The following is a 24,660-nucleotide window of genomic DNA, read 5'->3' as shown; positions in this document are numbered from 1 at the left end:
GGCATCTCACCTGCATGTCTAATGTGCCACATGAACAGATCAACAGAGAAAACAATTAACACTGCATGTTTCTGATTGCTGCTATATTCAACATGTTTTAAAGGGCTTATATATCAGTGATGTGTTCTGAGTGGCATTATTCAAGTCATCTATCTGTCTGTCTGTCTGTCTGTTTTTTTTTCCACATTGAGTTTCTACTTCAAGTGTCACATTTCCCAGCCTTTGCCCTATAGTCTGTTCATGCCCTATATTCTATGCAAGCTAAGCATCCTGTTCTTTTAGAGCTGTGCTCTTGCTGTCAATGCATCCTAGGTATCTGAAGCACAGATGGTTCTTTCTTCATTTTAAGTCCACATTACCAGATTTTTTTCTTACTTGCTGTGAGATTATTATACTAAATTATCCATTTTGCCTAGACAGAAAAGATTTTTGATTTAAAATTCCCTGACTGACATGAGATCCTGATGTTGATGTTACAGACATTGTTGCCCTAAATATTAATTAGACAATCTTGGGCAATTATAATGAATAACAGGTGTTGGATATTTAGATTTTTTTATATCATTGTAAAGAAACATTTTCATTTGAAATAGCCCACTTTTACAAAATTTTAGCTTGTCTTGGTAAGAAAAGATCTGACAAACCATACTGGACGGAAAACAGGCACAAGGCCAGCTCTGAAGAATATAAATGAATCTGGAGCCACTTCAGAGGCCCTTGACGACTCTCTTGACAAATATAATTGATTTTACTCTTCATGTCAGCCCGTGTGGAGCTTCTGCAGCTTAATGCCGGATGATTGCAACATGCATTTTAATTATGGCCTACTCTCTCTACTGTCTCTTTCACTCTGAGTTAAATATAGACAGTAAATAAGACACACGGGATATTTGCCTGGTATACACATGCAGCATCTATTAGAAATAAAAGTTGCATCCACCTCAACCAGCAAACTGAAATGCAAAATTATTTGCCATATTAATTAATCTGGAGTCCATTCAGAAGCGCTTGATGACTCACTTGACAGATATAATATTGTGTGGTACAATAGCTTAGAAAATGTTATTGTCATGGCCTACGCGCCTCCAGCCCGCTAGAGGGCGCCTCACCAGCCTGGGAGATGACGACCCGGAAGAGGAAATGGAAGCGGGCGGTGGCAAGTATAAAAGTGAGGTAACCCCAAGGAGACACGCCCGCTCTTTGAATGAGTTGTATGAGTTTACTCGCCAGAGACGCTAGCTCTCTCACCCACGACCTACGATAATAGTGATTTCCTGAAATACAACCTTCGCCTGCCCACGACTTTGAGAATTGCCTGATCCCCTGGAAACCACGCAAAGAACCCCGACCGGAACTTCCTGGCTACAACCTCTACCTGCCCCTGACCTTGAACCTACCTGGCCCATCGGTTAAAATGGGATTCCATGCTCCCCTACCTTCCTGCCGCCCAAGACCTACTCCCGCCAGCACGCTGGTCGGACGCTCCGACGACTCCGCCACCCCCGGATGTCGACGAACCCATGCAGCTTGGCCGAGCTCGTCTCCCCTGCTCACCTGAGGCGCAGAGCCCCCTGGTGAGCACCCGAGGCGCAGAGCCCCCTGGTGAGCACCCGAGGCGCAGAGCCCCCTGGTGAGCACCAAAGCCTCCCCCTGCTCCACCACCCGCTGCTTGTTTCCCATCACCATCTGCTGGAGGACACCCAAACCTGGCCGTTATGAGGGACAAGCTCTGGTGGATTCTGGGGCAGCCATGAATCTAATCGATATCGACCTGGCCACCCAACTCCAGCTCCCGGTCACCCGGTGTAACCCACAACGTGCAGTCAGGGGGCAGGATGGAAGCCCGTTGGGCTCGGGTCGGGTCCTGTTCCAAACCAAACCCCTACTAATCTGCCTCGAGCCCAACCATATCGAAACCATGACCTTTTATCTGACCACGACTCCCCATGACCCCATCGTGCTGGGCTACCCCTGGCTGACCGCCCACGAACCCCACATTGACTGGACCACAGGCACCATTAAACAGTGGGGACGCCAATGCGTCCACCACAACCCTCGACATGCCACAGCAGCGAATCATTCTTGTCCCCAGAATGTCGCTATGGGACGACTCGGCCACACCCCTCAACCCAAGCCATGTCCACGAAAACGTGGACCCCTCCGAGTGCCTCGCCGCATCGGCCCAGTCCTCCGTGTCTCCCACCTCCGCCAGACTCACCCATCCCCTTTGCAACCCCCCCAGTTTCCGCCACCGTCTCCGCAGCGACTCAACGGCTCTCCGACCCACACCCTGATCTACCGGGCCCGTCAGGTGCCGGGCCTAAGAGGGAGGGCTCTGTCATGGCCTACGCGCCTCCAGCCCGCTAGAGGGCACCTCACCAGCCTGGGAGACGACGACCCGGAAGAGGAAATGGAAGCGGGCGGTGGCAAGTATAAAAGTGAGGTAACCCCAAGGAGACACTCCCGCTCTTTGTATGAGTTAAATGAGTTGTATGAGTTTACTCGCCAGAGACGCTAGCTCTCTCACCCACGACCTACGATAATAGTGATTTCCTGAAATACGACCTTCGCCTGCCCACGACTTCGAGAATTGCCTGATCCCCTGGAAACCACGTAAAGAACCCCGACCGGAACTTCCTGGCTACAACCTCTACCTGCCCCTGACCTTGAACCTACCTGACCCATCGGTTAAGACGGGATTCCATGCTCCCCTACCTTCCTGCCGCCCAAGACCTACTCCCGTCCAGTCCAAGATCCCGGACCATCCTGAAACCCGCCGTCTTTCGGTTCTCCTCTACCCCGGTCCTTCCCAAAGATCCCGAACCGACTCCCCGCTGTGTGGCAGCGCATCCATTGCTTCCTCATTCCTCGCCGGCCAGGCGCCCCTGGTCCTCCTGCCCCGCTCTCCCAGCGTCCTCTACCGGTACGACGGCTTATCCCCATGCCGAAAAAAGTACGTCTTCGAATTCCCCCTGTGACAGTTATTTACATTTTACATTTACAGCATTTATCAGACACCCTTATCCAGAGCGACTTACAATCAGTAGTTATAGGGACAGTCTCCCTGGAGCAACATAGGGTTGTGTTACCCACTAGGCTACTGCCACCCACTAATAAACTAATTATTAATATAGTCATGCTGAATATAACCCAAAACTTTGTATATTGCTTTACGGCACTGGACATTGCACACACAAAGCTGACAAACTTTCGAATCAAATTCCAGAAACAAAGAACTGTGTTTCAGTTTCAGACTGAAATGTCCCACATGTCTGTCAGTGTGACACAAAAGACCATCCGTCTCATAACGATTCCCTTCTAATCGAGATTGTGTCGAGAGAGAGAGAGAAAGAGAGAGAGAGCGAGTCTGTTGTGTAATTAATGAAGCAGATTTCTGCCACCTGTTGCTCTAATGCCAACAGGAAGGGATACCCAGAGGAAGGGTCATTTATAATTAACACTCTCGACTGATGGATGTGTTTGTGTGTGTGTGTGTTTTGCATTAATTTCTCAAATGCTTTAATAAAGACAGAAAGTATAAAACATTTGCCCACATTTAAAGCCTGTTTGTGTGTGTCATATGAGGTTTTCTTTTACAAAAATATTAAATGCTCTCCACTGAAGGATATAATAATATTATATAATATATAAACAATAAGCTTAATTGAAAATTTAAATGGCCTTTTTTAAAAATACAAACATAATTTATGTAATAACAAGAACAGCTCTGACACAACATCAGGGCATTTAAATAAAGGAACGTACTGGATGCGTTGAGAATGAGAGCGTTTTGTGTTTGAAAATGGGAGTTGCTGTGTGTGTGTAAGAGTGAGCAACAGTCTGTAGCTTGAATCTTATTGTTTTCTTCACCCCAACCTCGGAGGATGTGGACCAGAGTCTTAATGAAAAGGTTCCAGCAATTTTTGGTCAAGCTGGATGGGTCCAAAGTCATTAAAGAACAGTCTGTGCAATCTGCCTCTGGTTTCTGGCAGAACACGAACAGCTCTGTTATTTTACAGAAATGATTTTCTTTTTCCTCCAAATTCCTCCAAGCTTAATACATTCTTCACACCAAACCTAGTTACCCAGTAACTGCCCAGCATTGTGGTTCCTTGGGGGCAGGTGAGATTGTGTAGTCACTGCAAGTGTGAGTTTAAAGTGGTTACGGCTTTTGGGAAAAAAAACTGTTCTTTAGTCTGTTTGTCCCTGTTTTAATGCACCTGTAGCGTCTCCCTGAGAGCAACAGGTCCAACGGATGGGTGGGAGCTGTACTTTATGATATTTTTTGTTCTGCTGAGGCCTTTGGAGGTGTAAATGTCCTTCAGGGAGGGGAGAGGGCAGGATGTTCTGGGCTGCCTTTACTACTCTTTGAAGCCTCTCCCTGTCTGCCATGGTGCAGCTACCATGCCGTACAATAATATAGGCAGGGGGTGCAGGGGACCGGAAGGAGGAGTAGTGGGGTTTTTGGACCTTGCACACACCGTACAGGCCTCCACATAAGGCCTAACAACGGTGCCAATGTGGCCCCAGTGGAGAACTGCTGGACGACAGGTGAGTGGAACACAGAAATGGTTTGGTGGTGTGTTGGGTGGACAAGGGTTGATGGACTGGTCAGTGTGGACATGTGACTCAAGGGACCAGAGGAGGAATCCAATAATGCAAATTGATGCCAGGATGGGCGCTGGGACAGGAAGGTCAGGGGTCTGGGGAGTTTTGATGGGAGACACCATTGGCCTTCTTTCTTTTGCTGCCAGGATGGTAAAAGAGGTGGAAGTTGTAGTTTTCAAAAAACACATGGCTTGCCATGGATTAAGTTGTTTTGTCTTGCAAATTTTAAAAACAGTGTACTCGTTTAAACTGTAAATGGTGTGAACCAACGGATGGGTGGGAGCTGTACTTTATGATATTTTTTGTTCTGCTGAGGCATTCAAGGTAGCAGTCATTAGACCCCTGATTAAAAAGCCTGATCTTGATCGCAGTCAGCTTTCAAATTATAGACCGATATCCAACCTTCCGTTTATATCAAAAATCTTAGAAAAAGTCGTAGCCCAGCAGCTGAGCACATACCTAGACAGTAACAATATCCACGAAGTATATCAATCGGGATTTAGATCTCATCATAGCACTGAGACAGCGCTGGTAAAAATGTTAATGACCTGCTGTTGGCCTCTGATCAGGGACGCATCTCGCTGCTTGATCTGAGTGCAGCGTTTGACACTATCGATCACGCTATTCTCCTTGCCAGGTTAGAAAATGTTATTAGGATTAAGGGAACAGCCCTTGAATGGTTCAGATCATATTTGACCAACCAATATCAGTTTGTGGACATAAATGGTGTTTCATCTTCACATAGAAAAGTACAGTTTGGTGTTCCACAAGGTTCTGTCCTAGGTCCGTTACTTTTTTCCATTTACATGTTACCTTTAGGCGACATCACGGTATTAGGTTTCATTGCAATGCTGACGACACACAGCTGTATCTGTCAGCAATGCCAGATCAGAGGTAGCAGCTGAACAAAATAGAGAATTGTCTGAAGGACATTAGACAGTGGATGCTCACCAACTTTCTCCTGTTAAACCCTGACAAGATAGAAGCACTTGTACTTGGGCCTCAAGCAGCCAGGCATAAGCTGGCTGACTACACGATAACCTGTCACTGGGATAGCATTCTTTCACCTATTCTTTCAATAAGAAATATCATTTCAATGCATGATGCAGAAAAGTTGGTCCATGCATTTATTACATCAAGGTTAGATTACTGCAATGCATTACTGTCTGGATGCTCTAGTAGGTGCATGAGTAAACTCCAGCTAGTACAGAATGCTGCAGCCAGAGTTCTAACTAGAACTAGGAAATTTGACCACATCACCCCAGTCTTACAATCACTGCACTGGTTACCCATCAAATTTAGGATTGACTACAAAATCCTACTTTTGACCTATAAATCTGTTTTCTCTGGCTTTTTGTTAAAGTCCTAGACACTCATTTCACTTCACTTTGACGCAGTGTCAATTATAAAGTCCAGTTTATCACAGAGTCCCCCTGTTAGACACAGACACAGACAAAGTTAAATTCACCCTAGTTAGACTGTCCTAGTTAGGGTACCGGGCCACTGTAGCACCAATATACCACTATAACCACATATTTCAGTATCGGTCATACAGTGCAACCGTCTGCCGCTGCTTCTGTTTGTTTCTCCGAGACACGGAATCAAGCACCCAGACTACTGGCAGACCCCAGTGAAGAGACCAGCAGATAAATCTGAAAGCAAATGAAAGGAGACTAAAAATTCCTTCTTCACGGGGTCTCCGATTCCAATCACCTCTGTTCTCCGTTGTTGTCCCTGGCTGGTGGAACAACCTGCCCTCCTCCACACGACTAACCGAGACTCACCACTTTTAAGAAGCAGGTGAAAACCCTCTTGTTCAAAAAATATTACAGACAAATCTAACACTTAAACACGCACATGCGTACACATTGCACAGACAACAAAAAAAAAGTATAAATACATTACAATTTTTCTTAGTCTAGCACCTAACAATCTCTGAGCATGCTCTTCGCTGACAAGTTGAGCATTATCAGGGCTCTTAGTTTGTAAACTCAATATTCTATAGAAACCGAACGAGAATTGCTGGTGTCTTCCTCTTGTAAGTCGCTTTGGATAAAAGCGTCTGCTAAATAAAGTAAAGTAAAGTAAATAAATCCTGATTCCTGACAACTGCTAAACGAGGACATACCATGAAACGAACCAGAGGGTCACCACAGCCACCACCACCATTACAACTACAGCTTCAGGGATCTTCAAGTGGACCAGTATCATCATTATTGACACGTAATCTAGACCATGACACTGACTACATTCTGGAGTTCTCCAACCCTACAACTGTAGGACTTATTATTATATCATCCCCAACCCTGCGCTGACACCATTTGCAGGCTCACTCTACACTAGAAGGGGGTCCCTCTCTGTATAACTCCTTCCCAAGGTTTCTTCCTTTCTTTTTTTTCTCTCTCCTAGAGTTTCTTTTTTGTGTGGAGTTTTTCCTTGTGTGCAGAAGGGTCAAGTGTGGGGGGGTGTCAACTGTAGGGCCTGTCAAAGCCCATTGAGACATACTGTATGTGATTTTAGGCTATATAAGAAATAAATGTTGTTGTTCTTGTTGTCACGATCCGGTCCGAAATGAGGTTACTCTGGTCCGGGATCCATTGTTGTCCTGTGTAATGTTCCCTAATCGTTTTCACCTGTGTTAATTGTATAAAGCTGCCCTGTTCGTTTCTGTTCGCTGTCAGGTCTTTAATGTTATGTTCTGTGTTCACCAGTGTCTACGTCTTGGATGTCTCCCCTGTCTTGTGTTCCACAATTAAACCCCTGTTTCGTGATGTCAGGTGAAAGCGTCCTTCATTTCTCATCACTCTTCGTCCTGCTCTCCGTTCACCTGCCTCGTCATGCCCGCATGGACATGACAGTTGTTGTGTGTCGCTGCCCTGTAACCAGTGCCGCCACTCTTCCAGGGCCCACTTAACCGCCAACAGCTCACAGTCCCCCAAAACGTAACGTTGCTATGTAATGTGCACTTCTCCAACTTGAACTACAGTCAGTGGGCGAGAAACTTTTTCAATACGGCTCTGACGTGCTGGACTTGGGACTGGATGGTGGATGAGTAGATGAGTAGATGAGAAGGTCATCAAGATAAATGTACACCCACCGTCCCAACATGTCCCGGAGTACGTTGTTGATTAACTGTGAGTGTATTGCAGAGGCTGAAACGGATTTCCAAGCTTTCAGAGTGACCTGTGGGTGTGATGAAGGTGGCCTTCCATTCATGGTCAGCTATCTGATGCGAACAATATTGTAAGCTGATCTGAGGTCCAACTTGGTAAAGATGGTAGCACCAGAGAGGGCGTTGAGGGCAGTGTTGGTCACCATATTTCCAAATCAAGTTTCATTTGTGGATGCCATTCATTTTATTTGCAAATCATATGTATATATTCCATACTCCATACGCGACATACTCGAAATTCTTTCTGTCTGGACATAGAGGATAGTTTTAGTCATCAATTAGATAAATGAGCTTCTTTAGATAAATGGCCATTGCATGTTCAAAATGTGACTTTATATCTAGCCTGATGCTATTTTAGGTAATTTGCTTTGAGCAGCTCTTAGCCATTCACATCTACGCCAGAGCACCCATAAATCTACAAGGGCTTTTTAGTGCTACTTAAGCTCCAACGCTTTCGGGAAACTCTTTGTATATCCGTGATTTATAACATATAGCTTGGAGTGGAAAATATGACATAAAAATATGATGCAGATGTTCTTCAAAGATAATTTACACCATGCCGCAAAGGGTGACATAACAGAGATCTCAGACATGACTGAGCTTTTGCCTGCATTTTCCCTTCTATTTGTCTTAGTGAGACCTCATGTTCTTTGTGGAGGTATTGGTATGGAGCAGTGATACGAAACTGACACACAAGTAACAACACAACTGGCATGATGCGTGATTAAGTGTTAACAAGGGACTAATGCTGTTAACAGTGTGCTGAAGGAAACAGAATTGATTGCAGAGTTACAAGCATGCACACACACACACAAACGCACACTCGCACCATACACACAAATATGAATACGATAGCTGATGCTGCACTTATATAAAAAGCCCCAAATCACCAGTGAAGACATTCACTGGGTGTGTGTGTGTGTGCTCACTTGCTCAACCTACAGAAATTTGACAACAATAAATATGGGTCCAGTGTGTTTATACATTGTGTTCTTCAGTTTTTGCATAAAGCACCTGTCAGGATTCCTCTCTAACATCAAAGGTGAACAAAGACTTGCCGCCTTCTCAAAGCCACCTTCACTGTCACTCACACCGTCACTTATCATGCTGCTGTAAACAAGACACAACAAACAAGGCCTTTCAGATGCAGTGGGTATGTTCTATTAAAGTCATCGATGGAGACTAACGACTTTGTGCCAACTTTGGCATCAGTCACGTCTGAACATCAAGAAAAGAAAGAAATAACCAAGACACCTTAAACACTGACATGCTTCTTCGGGCTGCATATATGGATTTTCTGATCGACATCTGTTCATCAGCACTCCCTCATTATTTCTTTCTAGTGTTCTTCAGTGTTAATCTCATTTTCTTGCGACCTCGCAGCTTTGCTTCCTTCTTCTGTGATGAATGCACACACACTGGAGGCCACTGCACCAACTACAAACAAGCAGGCAAAGGAATAATGCCCCGTGCCGATTCCCTGTACCTCTTGTGTAATAAGTACAACAGTGACAAAAAAGGAGGGTCAGAAACACCAACCCCAGCATTGTCAGCTAAATGAGATCATAAATATTTTACAGTGCAGAAGATTTAAAAAATGACAGCTCAGCTTCTCAGATGCCTTAGAGTATAAACAGTATAAAGATATCATACTGCAGGAAAATGAATCCTACTTAAAGCAACAAAGAAATAGATTAATACTATTAATATAGGATTTTTACTAATTACAAAAAACTAGAATTAACCTGTTAATTCACTCATTAAAACATGTCACCAGATATTCAGTCTAAAAAAACTAAATAATCCCAAATTAATCAAATTAAATTTAATTCAATTGATATAATTTCTATTTACTGTACTGTTACTGCTTATTGTTAAAAAAAAAAAAATCTATTGATAAAATGTATAGGAACTCATATGACAAATATTACAGTGACCTGCCTCCTCTATCAGGTGAATTTATGTTACTGTTTATTTTACTGTACTGTACTAACAATTGTGTAGTCTCTTTTCAATGTGTACCAAAATGCATTGCAAATGACTGTAATTAAAAATTAGTTTTCTTTGGCACAATATCTGTGAATGCTTAACATTGGACTGGACCCCATGAAAAGAAAGTCCAGGGTTACAGTTAGACTGCAACTGTCTGAGGCAGGTGCGATTGAACGTATGAGCCTTGTACTATTCCGAGAAGCTTAATTGGTCCAATCTATCAGAGTAATCAGGCGTGTTCACCCATTAAAGCCCCAAGCCTTTGTTGGAGACTGAGACTTTGGGATCGTCCATTATTTATGGGCTGGAAGCAGCTGGCTTCTGTTAGATACGAAATAGGTGGCTTCTTCCGCACTGCCTAAAACCACAGAGCAAGTGCTTTTCATGATATTTTTTACATGAATAAAATGCCAATACCATGTTCTTTAAATATGTAACTGTTACTAATTAGAGCAGTGTGAGATGCTTTAATGATTAATTCACAATCAAGGATTAGATTTATTTAATACAATAACTCGTTTTAATGTGAATTTATTGCCATTTTGTGCAGTGCCATTTTATCTTCCCGCCCTCCTTCCTCATTGGGACAAAATGCATACATGCTGAGGGTTGCCATGGCGCTAATGATGTAATCAGGTGTAATCTGCTGTTGAGGCCATTGTAACACCATCTGCCGTTCAAAATAAATACATGGCCATATTTATATGAATATATGGCCATAGCTTCCATGCAGGATCTCAAATAAAGATTCAAATAAAACTATTATGCCATTATGCAATTAACTATCAGGAAGTAGCTACTACTGGGAGTAGCTAAGATTTTTGCAACACAATAACTGTTTAATTAACATGGGTACAAGGAGCAAAGCATGATTTTGTGCATGTGACAGGCATGACACTGTGCTTATTTAAATTGCTTACTCAAAGAATTAGTTTAAGCCATTTGTTTGTTAGTACTGCATTGTACTGATTGCAGGTAACCTTAAAGGGGGGAAAATCTGTTAAATTATTGTTGCTGAATTTTTTTTTTAAATCAGAAAAACCTGGCTGTGTACATTTTTTACATCCTCTGTACCTCCATGACGTGTCATTATTGGCCTTGGAGAAGGTTTCAGCATTTGATTCTGTGGCCTTCTGGTCCTGCGATTAGCTCTTTGGCTTGTGTCAGACAGAGAATAATGGGCAGGAAGAAGAATCTCTCCCCAGACCCAAAGGTGGCCTGGAGGTTACACTAAATGCTGCCTCCTGCTCACCTCACGATCATGGATCTCCATGGAGATAAAGGGTATGAGCATGAAGGTCAATACTTCTGGGTCGTTAAGGGTCATGAAGGAGAAGAGGGACAAGCAGGATAAGATGTGAGGTCTGTCTCAAGTGGCTGTAGAGGAATATGGGGTTCTGCATTATTCATGAACAGAGCAGGACACAGTGTGTGATGACCAGACAGAATATTAGGCTGTCAGCTGTCCCCTCTCTTACACACACCACACCACAACCATCACAAGAGAATGAAACAGGGCAATATAAAACGGTTCAAATCCCGAGCCGCCAACATGCCACTGAGCAAAGGACCATCCCCAGACATGGCTGCCTTTCATGACTGCCCACTTCTCACCATGGGTGATGGTTAAAAGCAGAGTTCACATTTTGTTGTGCCACCATGTGCTGTGCTGTGCTTCACAATGACAATCATATATGATATGATATATGACAACATGAGTTCTTTACTACACATACCTTCCTAAAGTAGCAAAAAAAATAAACAATTGTTTCAATAATTAATACATGTACATTACTGAAATAAATACTATATTTCAGCTATTTTCAGTATGCTTTAGCATAACATTAAACATCTGCAAACCTTTTTGGATGTACACACAAACACAATTTATTTGTTAAACCTTGACTGCTTTGCATGTCTTGCCACTGACAGTTGATAGCTCCCAGTTTGAAACTGTTTGCTCTTCTTTTCCATCTCACAGAATAAAGTCCTCAACATAGACGGGGTTAAAGTGAAGCTGCAGGTAAGCAACATATTTCGTTTACCATTTTCCTTGCACATGCAGGCCTGTAATTATTGTAATCGTTGCAAATGAGCTGGATTACAGTGCCAATGCTGCCCATCATGCTGTGATGTCTTCATTCAGGCATAATTGCCTGTAAGTGTGAACCCAGGACAATGTTTAGCATGTAAACGCCAGCCCCTCATTACTTCAGCGGAGCACCAAGGGGTGCACATGGAACGAACATGAGCTGGAGATTCAGGCGGGAATCGGGAGGCGTGCTGACAAAGGCTGGCAGAATGTGAAGGGAAAAATAATGATGGGGAGAAAGACAGAATGAGGAATTGGGATGTAGACCGCATATTCTACTCTGACTTCCAATGTATGTAACAGGTACTGGGCCTATATTGCATTTAATGCTGAAATGGATTCAATATATTGAAACTGTATTGTCATGTTGTTGTTAAGATGAAAATGGTACACATGCAGCACATCACTTAATTAAAATTTCATTTTATGTGGATTGTCACAGTAACAATGTAACAACAACTTTATATAGTGGCTTTCAAAAAACCCTTACAAACCCAATGGGACAAGTAGGGTGAGAAACCTAAAATCACTGTAAGGCTGTACAGTACAATAAAGAGTATTTCAAGTATCATGTAGCTATTGTTCATTAATGTAACATTGAGAATTTTTAGAAATTCTCTGTCATCCAAAAGCCAACGGTGATGACTGACAGCTCTCATGCACCCTACTTCCCCATTCTGGACAAATAAAGCCTCCCCCTGACAGTACGTCAAATGCAGTTGCATTAGCAGTGTTGCCATGCATGTGATTGTTGGAAGTGCTACAGACTAGGGCTGCAACTATCGAATATTCGAGTATTCTGTCGATTTTTCATCGAGTAATCGGATAAACCATACTTTTCAGTTTTTAAACAACTCTGTCAATAGTGTGTTATGCAACATGAAAATCCTATTGAAGTCCTAAAAGAACAAACAGTCGGCTGTTATTACTCACAAAAAAAGGTTTTTATTTAAACTCAACACTTTTATTAGATCAAAGCTTAAAACCTTTGCATTACTGGCTCCAGAACTAAGCCCATTTAACAAATCTTTCTGTCTACCCCCTGCTATAGCCCATCTGAGTATAACGAAAAAATAAAAAGTATAAAGGTACAAAATAGTAAAAAGAAAATATAAATAAACAATTCAAGTATTACTACTAATACAATTTAAATAATACAGTTCAGTTTCACGTTGTATCCAGATGAGGTAGGTAGGTAAATGTTTGTCTTAGTGCAAAGTTATGTGCAAAATAGAGAGAGAGACAGAGAGAGAGAGAAAGAGAGAGAGAGAGAATTTGTCTTAGTGCATGTGTGTGCAATGTATTTGCAAGCCTGCGCCACTGTGATGTACAACAAATGCTATAAACTTGCTCAAAAGTAAATCTATATGCTAATTAATGTAGATTTGTCCATCTGTTGCATTTATTATTACTACCTTATGTATGGAAAAGGCAGGTTTTGGATGTAACCTGTGTGTGTGTGTGTGTGTGTGTGTGTGTGTGTGTGTGTGTGGCGAGGGAGGGAGGGATGAATTACATGAGTGAGATCTTGGTGTATTTGCTCTCTTGCTACTTATCATGCCTCGTCACTATCGACTCATAACACAAATAATTACAAATAATGTACGTTCTAAGAAGCGCTAATGTTAGTTAGCAATCATAAAAATACGACACCTTGTAGAAGCTCCGAGTCCGCTTGGAGAAGTGCAGTTTACGTGAGGATTTGTTCGGTTAAGGTGCTGTAACATTAACATTCTTTTATGGTAGGCCAGGTCCGTTTTACAGTGTATTATTACAGTGTACTATGTTGTCCACGCTGCGTAAAATGGTCCCACACTTTAGACATTTTATGCCTTTTACGCACACCGGTATCATCATTTTCCGCCATTGCCATAGAGCTCAAAATAAATCACGGCTCCTTAACTTTGCACTTCGTTAAAAATGCGCTACATTTAAAACAGTCAGTGTAAAACAACGATACCGGTGTTGCACAATAGTCTACAAAGCGTGAGTGATGCGATAATAGATGGGCGAATTAAATAAAGCCTCGAGGCAAACAATTTTCCTTGAACATTTTTGTAATTGAATCATTCCCTACTACAGATTGTGTAGCCTGTAGAACCTGCAGAGAAATATATTCACGAGAAGCGCAGAATTTACATTGTAAAGACTAAAACTTGTGCTCTGCATGACGCTATATTAATGAATGTAATCTCTCACACTGCGAATCAGCAAATACGATGTAGCAGGTTTTATAAAGCGTGTTCCGTGCAAAAAGAGGCACAAACAAGCTTTCACTGTTCTCTGTGTCTTGAGTAAGGTAGTATAACATAGTTTGAACACTTACTCACATGCATACACACTTACAGAGTGTAGAAGTGACTCACATTGAACAGTCCGGGGAGTGTGTGGTGCACATAGTGAAATTAAACACACACAGTCTCTTTCTTCAGATATGGGACACGGCAGGACAAGAACGCTTCAGGAGTGTGACCCACGCTTACTATCGTGATGCCCATGGTAAGAGCACATACACACACACAACTATAACACAATGTTATAGTTATAAATCTCACTTTGACACTCTGTTGTTATTTTTATTATTATGATAACCATAATCTTTGAGTTCCTTGTGCATTTCAGTTCTTTCAGTTTTTTTTTTTTACTTTTTATTTTCATTTTTTTATATATTTATAGTTAGTTTTATATAAATAAGCTATCAACAATACAGAACATAACCAAAACAATACAAAACAAACAAACAAACAAAAACAATCAAAACAAAACTAATTCTCTCCACAACTACTTTCTCTCGCCCATGTATCAAACCAGGAGCTTTTTCTTTCAGCCAAAACATGGTAGTTCTTGCAGTTTTAATATGAGCTTTGACAGATTTACCTTCTACAGTCTGAACTATTGAGCTTGAGGTGGCAGGTGCTTATCTGTTCCTGTAACTGGATGGTCTAGATTTCTCATTTTATCCCCCAGTAAGAACAGCTCTTTAAATTCTCCACTCGATTAGCTCGGGAACTCTGCAGCTGTGAGTCTCCTTGTGTGGATTTTATTTGTGTGTGTGCGTGTGTGTGTTAATCACCTCAGTAGATGTTGAAAATGAAAATGAGTTGTTCGGTTTGTGATGAATCCCTCTTGCACACACACACACCTTGTCTCAGACTCAATCTTATTCCCATCCGTGACAGAGAATGAGCGCATGCAGAGGTATAGATATATCATATTGGCATTACGCTGTAGTGAAAGTGCTGATAGGAACTTTCTCGTCTGTGTTTGTTATGATCTATAATCTAATTGTTCTGCCATCTGACACTTCAGTTTATGGATTTTTGAATTATGATGACCATATGGTGAACTAACTCAGTGGAAGTGGAAGTTGTGGGGACAGCTCTGTGTGCTACAGTGTTGAAATACAGTCTGTTAAGCTTCGGGTCCGGAAGGGGCTGCTCCGGATCCAGGGTTCGGATCGGAGTTTTGTGTTTGTCCTGTGTCGTTATGTTCTCTGATTGTTTTCACCCGTGTCTGCCTGTATAAAGCTGCCCTGTTCATTTCTGTTCACTGTAGGGTCGTTGTTTGGTGATGTTTCGTGATGTCATGCATGTGAGTCTTGTCTGGCCATTTATGTGTCTGTTATGTGTCACACAGCTTTTTTTTTTTAATATCCATGCCAAAGTACTGATAGTGGGGAAGGATTCAGTCTTATTACATTTATTTAGAATTTATTGTTATTTATTGCTAAGTCACTCCAATTTTATGCCTTGGCAGGAATCCTTATAAACCCAATGGGACAAGATATAGGATCTCCCACTGATGAAGAGCTAAATGCCTTGACATCAAACATTTTTTTTATGTCCCTCTTCTGTCCTCTTCCATAGACAACATTGACGTGCTGTCATGATGAAGCTAATTCACAAATATTCACTAATGTGTGCCATGTAATCTGAAATACAAATTCTGAATTCCAAATACACTGCATCTGCAGTATCTCCCAAGAGTGACTACACCCCTCATATTTTGTAAATATTGTATTATATATTTTCTTTGTGACAACACTCATTTAGAAGAGTACACTATTTTGTTGCCAGGTGTTTAGACATTAATGGCTGTGTGTTTAGTTCATTTTGATGGAACAGCAAATTGTTACACAAGCGGTACACTGACATATTGACATTTTATCAAAGTATTAAATCTTCAGTACTGTCTCAAAGAAAGATATAATAAAATAATTTAAACAGTGAGGGTAGTACTTACTTTGTGGGTTCCTTTACCTCAGGTTCATGATCAAAACTGCAGTCAGGCTAAAATCAGTGTGGGCTGGAAGGAAAACATTCAAATTTAGAAAACACCATGTAACATCAGGCAGCAGGCAGGACATCACTGTAGTGTACTGACCTGAGGTAGTATAATACCTGTAATCTTCTGTAATTACAGTGACACTTACAAACATTGTGCCCAAGGAACAGGGTTGAAGAAAAATGGTAAAAATATCATAATTCAGATTCTGTTCATATAATTTTTATGAAAGATAATGAACAAATGCAGTCCACTTCATGTTTTCATCCACTGCAAATTTTTCAGTCAGTAGATCAGACTTCACAGACAGCATTGAGCCAGAATTCAGCATTTATGGAGATGAGATCTGTAGTGAATGCAATTCATCAAGTGAAGCAGTATCCTGAAATAGCCTTCACACAGTTTCTTTAATGTGGTTATTATATGAGATGAGACACCACAGCAATATAGTTCTCATCCCAGGCCGAGATCAAGCCCACGATTATTACTTTGGGAGTCATCAGTTGCTATAATCAGAAAGCTAATGTTGTAAGTCATTAGGTCCATTGCCGGCAAGAATGCAGTGTGCCTGCAGCATAAAGGAAGTTGGTATCCAGCCCATGTCATCATTTATTTCAGAAGAGCCTTTGAACGTCTTACAGGCTGAACAGGTCTCACAGCCAATGTTTTTTCCATTAAAGGTTTGTACAAAACACTATTAGTGAAATAACTGATCAGTGATGCTATGCAACAAAAATGAATCTTGCCTCTTATGATTTAGGTTGAACCCACACCGAGCATCATGCAAAAGGTGCAGCTGATTAAATTGGCTACATGTGAGGCATTTCTGGGATGTGATAGTGACCAATTTCGTGGATGAATTTTAGATTCAGAACTTAATTTTCACTGCCTTAATATGGCTGTAAGACTGGGGTGATGTGGTCCTGATGCCTTTTAGGCATGTTTGCTGTTTAATGGAAACACTGTCAGTGCTGGATAGCAAGAGTTGCAAGAGACATCAACATGAGCCAAATAGGCAAGGCTGATTATGTTTGTAAAAGAATAAGTAATTGTACAGACAGCAGTAATGGTAATTAGGGCAATCACAAGGTGTAAAAGATGCAGTATGGCCTGGTGACACCTGTCTACATAACTTTGTTCACACCCTGTTGGTGTGTTTGCTATGCACATTTATCAACATTTATCAGCAAAAAATGTATTAATTATACCCTGGCTGTGAAGTGATCAGCAATAGGATGTGATTTTACAACTCTTCTTCAGGGGCAATCTTGGAAATCCTCTCTTTGGAATAAATTCGCCAGAAAATTGTTGTGCAAGTGCAAACAGTCTCCTGCATGCACCACAAAACACCATTTCTGCTTCTTCAGTGAGAAATGATCAATTCCAGAGGATTAGCAAATGTGATAGGGGAGGGGGAGGGATTGAGGTCTGCATTGATTTTCCTCAGAAGTGGGAATGAATTATTGAACTGATCATTTGAAACAGCATACCTTCATACTCCTAATGAAGAGGGCAGGTCCTCTGACAATTTGCATGAAGCACAGTTGGTCTCAGGGGACAGAATAGGTCTTCTGACCCATTCCAAACATGGATAGTATAAAACATATTAAAACAGGATTTTAATTTGTGCATCTGAATCTGTTGAATCTTTAGCCTTTATTTTAATTAAATCATTGACAAGTCACTTGATAAACCATTTGCCCAGGTAAGCATCTGCTGTCCTGGATATTTATGTGTATTTGAGATCCAGACGTCTAAGACTGTGTTAACACTGACCAGAGTGTGACAGAGTGAAAAACTGAAGAAGTCAAACACTCGGCCATCTGAATGAACAGCACTTCACTTGGCCTTGTTGGGAATTTCAACAGTACAGTGTAAAAAAAAAAATGATGTGAATTGCAGATCACCTTCAGCCTTCTGTATTCATTCTCACAAGCCACACGTGTCTTGATCAAAGATTCAGCGGGTCTGTGTCAGAGCACAGCAGGCTTCAAACACACCAGTGCACCAGAGCAAGGGGTGCTCTGGACTCTTGGTTCCAGACTATAATAAATGCAGCCAACACATATCTTGATTATGAAAATCCCCCATACTCTAAATGACACCAATTACACACTTCTTTCTTTCTTTTTCAGCCCTTCTCCTGTTGTACGATGTCACCAACAAATCTTCATTTGAGAACATTCAGGTAGGTTCTCTTTAGCTCCTGCTGCTTACACCAGACTGCAGAATCAGCTTTTATTGAAGTGTAATTGCTTTTTGTGAAGTTCCTTTGTGATCTGCTGACAAGACAGAGGAGGGAAAGAGAAAGACAAGAGGAGCCAGAACAGGAAAGAGAAATGGAGTTTAGTGCCCGGCAGTATGGCTGTGGACTGTTGTCTGGTCCTTACTGTGGGTCCCAGGGAAGCTGTTATAGAGCATCTGCACTTCTGTGCTTCTTTGCTTTGCAATGGAGCTCACTGCCAACTCACAGGAGATTCACAGGGAAGTTACCAGTGTCTCAAGGTGGCTTAAAAAACTTGCTGACACTATTGCATGATCACAGAATTCACTTTCCTGAACCCCTTAACACATCAGGAAAATTCTGTTTCATTAGTCATTCATTAATAATAATGTTGTTGTGGGATCAGCAACAATAAGGCATAAAGATGACAATTTAAAACTGTCATACGCGTGAGAAATCAGTCCCCACGAAATTCCCCCTTCCCTTCATTCATTTCAGCCATGAAAAGTAGGACTTTTAGGGATGCTTTTTGTACTGCAGTATGTACCGAGCTGCTCACATGTATCAAGCTGCTCTAGTTACTTCATTTGACTTTCAATATAATTTTTTATTTATTTAGTTACTACCATTAACTACATAATTTTGTAGTAAAATAGAATAGATATGATTTATCTTATCTATTCTATAATTTCTACGTTTGTGGCATTGATATTTGTGCAGGGGTCATCATCTGCAACAACTGATATAATTTATAAATGCAAATAGAATGTTGAACCATATGATGACTTCATTTACACGAACCTCCTTCCTGCCTTTTAGCACAGAGTGCTAAGAGGAAATTGTGGAAAAGTGGAATGCATTTGAATGAAAATAACATCATGCTTTATGCAAACCTACATAGCGTAGACAGCACCTTGACACTGGTTGCAGTGTTGTGAATTGTTCTCATTTCTGGCACTGGTTTGAGAATTGTTTTATGTACTGGTCTTTGCAATCTCAACATGGTTAATTATACATTGGCCCATCATTATTCCAGTCTCACTATATACGATATCAGGTGAATCTGACATTGTCATGTCACACAGGCTCCCTCATATCACAACCGCAGCAATACATCTGTGGGTCTATAAAATTTCCTTTACAGGCCTCCAGGCTGGTGTTGTTACTGTGGCTTAATGTACATCACAAGTCATTTACTTTTCTCAACCCTACATGCAATACAACAGAATGCTGATCACAATAATATAATAATACAATTTCAGGGATGTCCAGCAGAATCAATCCTCAGAACTCCTACAATGAGCCAAAAGAAAGGCTAATCTATATTACCTGCACGCCTGTGCTTCAAAGACAGCTCATTTTCAGCAAGCCTCTTCATTACATCACCGTCAGATTGTTTTTCTCTGGGTGAATTCAAGCCACTTTCCCCAGCAAATGCTCTGAAAATGAAGCCATTGTTCCTCTCCCACTTGCGTGAGAAGAATGAAACTCAAATGTGGTGGACCAGTGCTTGGGAGGAATGGTAATGGCCTAGGGTTGAAATTTATGGAGTGGACAACAATGTTTAGGAATGAATGAATAAATAAAATAAACAAATAAATAAATAAATAAACAGACAGATGGTTGTAATAAAAATGCTAAATTAATAAAAGCTTCCCAATTAGGATTTTTTTTTTTGCTTTTATATCAGTCTTAGTGGTCCCGTAATACTGTATCTCAAGTCCGTTTCTGAAATTCACCCGTTGTGGACAATTACAGCCTGTACCATTCTTGGAAATGATGTCATCATTGCAACTTCATTTGGTGCAAACAAGAAGTTGTGTTGGCCCTTGTCCAGAAAACTAATTAAAATAACCCACTGGTTCTTCAGAGTCTCGTGTGACAGAAGTAAAAAAATTAATTTGTGCTCATTTTTACATTCACGCTTTCAAGCCACGATGGTTGGTGGAGATAATGTTTAAGCGGAGGGGTGGGAAATTCTCTGGACAGAAAAAACATGAGAAAGGGGAGGTAACCTTCCCCCTTATGACGAAAGGGACCCCCCCGACTGTCTGAGCTGCTGCTCTCTAAACGGCGAAGCAGAATGGCCACCTATCTTTACACTTATTGCCATTTCTAGCTCTACAGGACCATAGACAGGATAGTGGAACTTGTACAAATGTTAAATTATCTTATAAACTGAAATTTCATAATAGGGGACATTTAATTTTTGAATTACAAAACCTCAAATTGCAGCACAGGTCTGGTTCACAGAAATAGAGGGAATGATCCATTCTCACAGCTTCTGCTTTGATGGCTTTTTGGGACAGAAATTGTATGGTATACTCTACATCCAATCTACTCGGGGCAAAATGCACTCAGGTGAAGAGCATCATCTTGCAGCACAGGGGCAAGGAGATTTTCTGGGAAAAGCAGATTTTATTGCCTGTTTTTCAGCTCTGCAGAAACATGATTTGATCTTCTGGGGAGAGATGTTGGCATAAGGATGCTCTCAAGACCCTGCTGATCTCTTTTTATGTTTAATATTTCAATAATGACTGCTTGGAGTGCGCTGACTGCAAAAATGTGTATGTCTTTTTAAAATGTTGTTTTGTAAATGTTGTGTATGGTCTGTCAGAGTGTGAACTGTGCACTTGGACATGCCCACACAGACTGGCCTTGTATAGATCAAGTCTGTGTATGTGTGTTATAAGCCCATTGAGGACTATAATTGGACACCTAAAGTACAATTTAAAGTAGGTTACAACATTGAAGGCCACTCAGCCTCCACATAAAAACAGGCCACTGCAAAAACTAGAAATGATTGTAGGTAAAAAGAAGGCGCATGTCTGATTAATACCCTGAATACGTCCCCCATGTGAGATGTCCATTGTTCTGAGCACAAACAGGGAGACAGCTTTCATTTGGCTCACAATAGGATATTTTTTTTTAAGTAAAATGATAGACTAGATCTAGCAGCTGATGGAGGCAATTGCAGTAATTATTTAAAAACTAAACCTAGCAATTACATGGTCAATAAAGAAATGTTTTTATAAGTTGTTTTAATAAGTCTTTTCATGTACAGTTTCAGTTTCAAGTTCACAATGTTAATGTTCACAGAGTAAACAGACAGATGGAATGATGGGTAAAGAGCATGAGAAAGTGTGCTAATTCCTTGACTTCCCATGATGCTTTGCAGCTCTCTGTTCTATGTTAAGGTGTCAGATTGGTGAGTGCACTGATGATCTTTAAAGTCACAGGACCCGTTAATGACTGTTAATGGCCGTTAACAGGCTGGCGCAGACAGTGAACATTGCTCCTTGTTCATCTCATATAGCCTTCAACCATCATCAGATGGTGAGCACTCTGAATGTGTGGTCAGTCATCCTGGACGATTAAGGGAAAGGCCTCTGACCATCTGGGTCATCATGATTTCATCCAAAAACAAAAGAGCAAAGATTTGACACATTGTCCATAGTTTCAAAGGTTACTAAAAACAGTGTTTACTATTAAATATAATGCATTTAAGGTGTAAAATTAGTTCCAAATTCTGTGAAGTAAATACACAATTACCCAATAATTTACAATTTACAAACTTTTAGGTCTTTTGCTTCTTCACTGCTAAAATTGTACAGAATGCTTCTATACTGTGGTAAAAGTGTATCAACAAAGGTGGAAGCAGAAGCAGTCGGGACTCTGTCCAGTTCTCCATCAGTGCCAGCAGACAGCAGACCCCATCGATCTGTTCTTTTTTGCTGGAATGAACCTGTCTGCACGTGTCATTGTAAAATTGTAAAAGCTCAAGCATTGAGCTGAAAAAGCAGCTGTCAAGCACAAACTTCAGAGACTTTTGTTCCTGCCTGACATTTCTCAAAAATTATGACAAATTGCTAAATGACTGCCATTGGTTCAGTCCTACTGTTTTCTTTCTCTTGTCTGAGGTAGAGAATGGGACTCTGTATAGGCCCCATTATCTGGGAAACCTTACTCCAATATATATTGCCAACAGATTACTATATGGCTGATAATGCATTAATCACTGTGATTAATTAAAATATTTTTAACCTGTTAAAATACAGCTGCGTTTTGTTTACTTCATGCGTAGGTCTGACAGATGCAGAATTCGCCATGCTCAAAGAAGCAAATGCAATTAATCACGATCAGTTCATAGTTGATGAGTCAACTCAATCAGTTCCCTTTGTCCCCTCGTCCAGTCTGATGGGCCTCTGCCACTAGGGGCCAGAATTGGACAAATACATTCTTTTATCACCTGGATATGTCCAGTTTGCTACATTATTTGCACCTGTTCTGTATAGGCACAGTCCCACACTCCATTATGTACGTGTCCTCTGTATATCTTGCTTGAGAGATTCCTTTACGTTCCCTAATGTTTCTCGTTTATGTTGCCTTTTTGCTTCTTTTCCTACAAGTAGTTGTGAAAGTGAAAAGTGAAGTGAAGTGAAGTGATTGTCATTGTGAAACACTGCAGCACAACACACGATGACACAACAAAATGGGTCCTCTGCCATGACAGGCGTGTAGGGACGGTACTTTGCTCAGTGGCACCTCAGTGGTTCCTTGGCGGTTCGGGATTTGAACCAGAAACCTTTCGATTACAGTTCTGTTTCCTTACCCGCTAGGCCACCACTGCCCCAATTCTTTTTCCTAAAGTCTGACACCCGTTCTACTGCATCTAGGTCCATGGATCTATTTTAGAAAGTGTTCTGTCTCCGAATCTAAACTTTGGAGTACAGTTTTTAAGACTGAGCACAATAAGTACTGTCAGATAAAGCACAGAATGGTACTGATGATTGAAAGGTCACTGGAGATGCCTGCAAACAGTAACCCTGCAAGACTGCCATGTTGTAGCTTTGGTCTAGCCAATGGTGAAAACACCACGCTTATTTTGTCCAAGCTCCATCTCTTTACCCCATTAAGACACACTCACCTGAAAGTACACACACACACACAGCAAGCAATCTTTCGACAGATTCTGAAAACGTTACTGGCATCACACACTGCAAACCAATTTCACTCTCTCTTGTTTGTTTAAATTGGCACCTCTAACAAACAGAGCACTGGATTTCTTGGGGTAAATGGGAAAAAGGCACATAAAAAAGTCACCAAAAAAGTGATCTCTCACTATTGTCTCAGCTGCCTGACCTGATATATTGAAATATATATCATATATTTTGTGGGTTTTGTGGGTTTGATCCTTCTTTTTTCCTATTTGTAATGCATTGTCTATTTCTTTCTTTCACAAGTGTGAACAACATTTACAGCATTTATCATTTACATCAACTAGAAGTTTTACATGTATAAGCTTCAATTTGTCTGCAGATTTTTCAGATTAGTTCTCTTCATTTAACCATCACCCTTGCTGAGCAGTGGGCAGCCATGACAGGCGCCCGGGGAGCAGTGTGTGGGGACGGTGCTTTGCTCAGTGGCACCTCAGTGGCACTTTGGCGGACCGGATTCAAACCGGCAACCTTCTGATTACGGGGGCCGCTTCCTTAATCACTAGGCCACCCATTGCCCCCATTAAATAATTAATTAAATATTCTGGTGTGATCTTTCAGGTGTTATGACCTTATATTTTAACATTGGAAACTCAATACCCACAAGAAATATTTTATTGAACAGACTAATCTATTGCTACGACAAACCACATAAAACATGAGCAGGATGGTGTTGCAGATAACATTGCGTATCTTTGAGGCAAAGAGAGATGCAATGAATATGATAGTAAATACCCCACTTTCCACTTGGATGGTAGGCTCATGTGACATTTTTATGGGCTTTTTTAGGCCAGTGACCTCTGGTCTCTGGTCAAGAGTGGTCTTCAGGATCCCAGAGCTATAAACTGGGGGGATGTAAAGTAATGTGGCTAATTTTATTTTATTTTTGTCTGCAAACAGGCTGTATAGGACTCCAATGGGCAGTGTCTTTACTTTACTTTACTTTATTTGGCAGACGCTTTTATCCAAAGCGACTTACAATGGGAAGACACCAGCAATTCTCGTTCGATTTCTATAGAATATCAAGTATACAAACTAAGAGCCCTGATAAGGCTTAGACTTGTCATTGAAGAACATGCTCGGAGAGTGTTGGGTGCTAGACTAAGAAAAATTATAATGTATTTATACATTTTGTATTTGTTTGTTAAATGTGTATGCATGTGTATGTGTTAAATTTGTCTGTAATATTTTTGGAATAAGAGGGTTTTCACCTTCTTCTTAAAAGAAGGTGTCCTACCTGTGTCCTCTACAAATTAAACATAGTTGATCCTCTAATGGTGCATTACAGCAG

The 24,660-nt window shown here is 41.2% G+C and overlaps 1 protein-coding gene across 2 annotated transcripts in view; it reads left to right on the top strand.

The window, feature by feature from the left end:
* LOC114793997 (ras-related protein Rab-26-like) overlaps nucleotides 1-24,660 on the top strand; it is a 56,120-nt gene that overhangs the window by 9,153 nt on the left and 22,307 nt on the right. For both annotated transcript variants that reach the window (XM_028986231.1, XM_028986229.1), the window contains exons 3-5: nucleotides 11,754-11,795; nucleotides 14,297-14,363; nucleotides 18,284-18,336. In XM_028986231.1, the coding sequence (XP_028842064.1) occupies nucleotides 11,754-11,795; nucleotides 14,297-14,363; nucleotides 18,284-18,336 (162 nt within the window). The remainder of the gene's footprint in view (nucleotides 1-11,753; nucleotides 11,796-14,296; nucleotides 14,364-18,283; nucleotides 18,337-24,660) is intronic.

Source organism: Denticeps clupeoides, chromosome 7, assembly GCF_900700375.1.
Source record: "Denticeps clupeoides chromosome 7, fDenClu1.1, whole genome shotgun sequence".
NCBI classification, from domain to species: Eukaryota; Metazoa; Chordata; class Actinopteri; order Clupeiformes; family Denticipitidae; genus Denticeps; species Denticeps clupeoides.
Note: the sequence above shows the minus strand (reverse complement) of the source record. Positions and strands in the feature narration are given on the sequence as shown.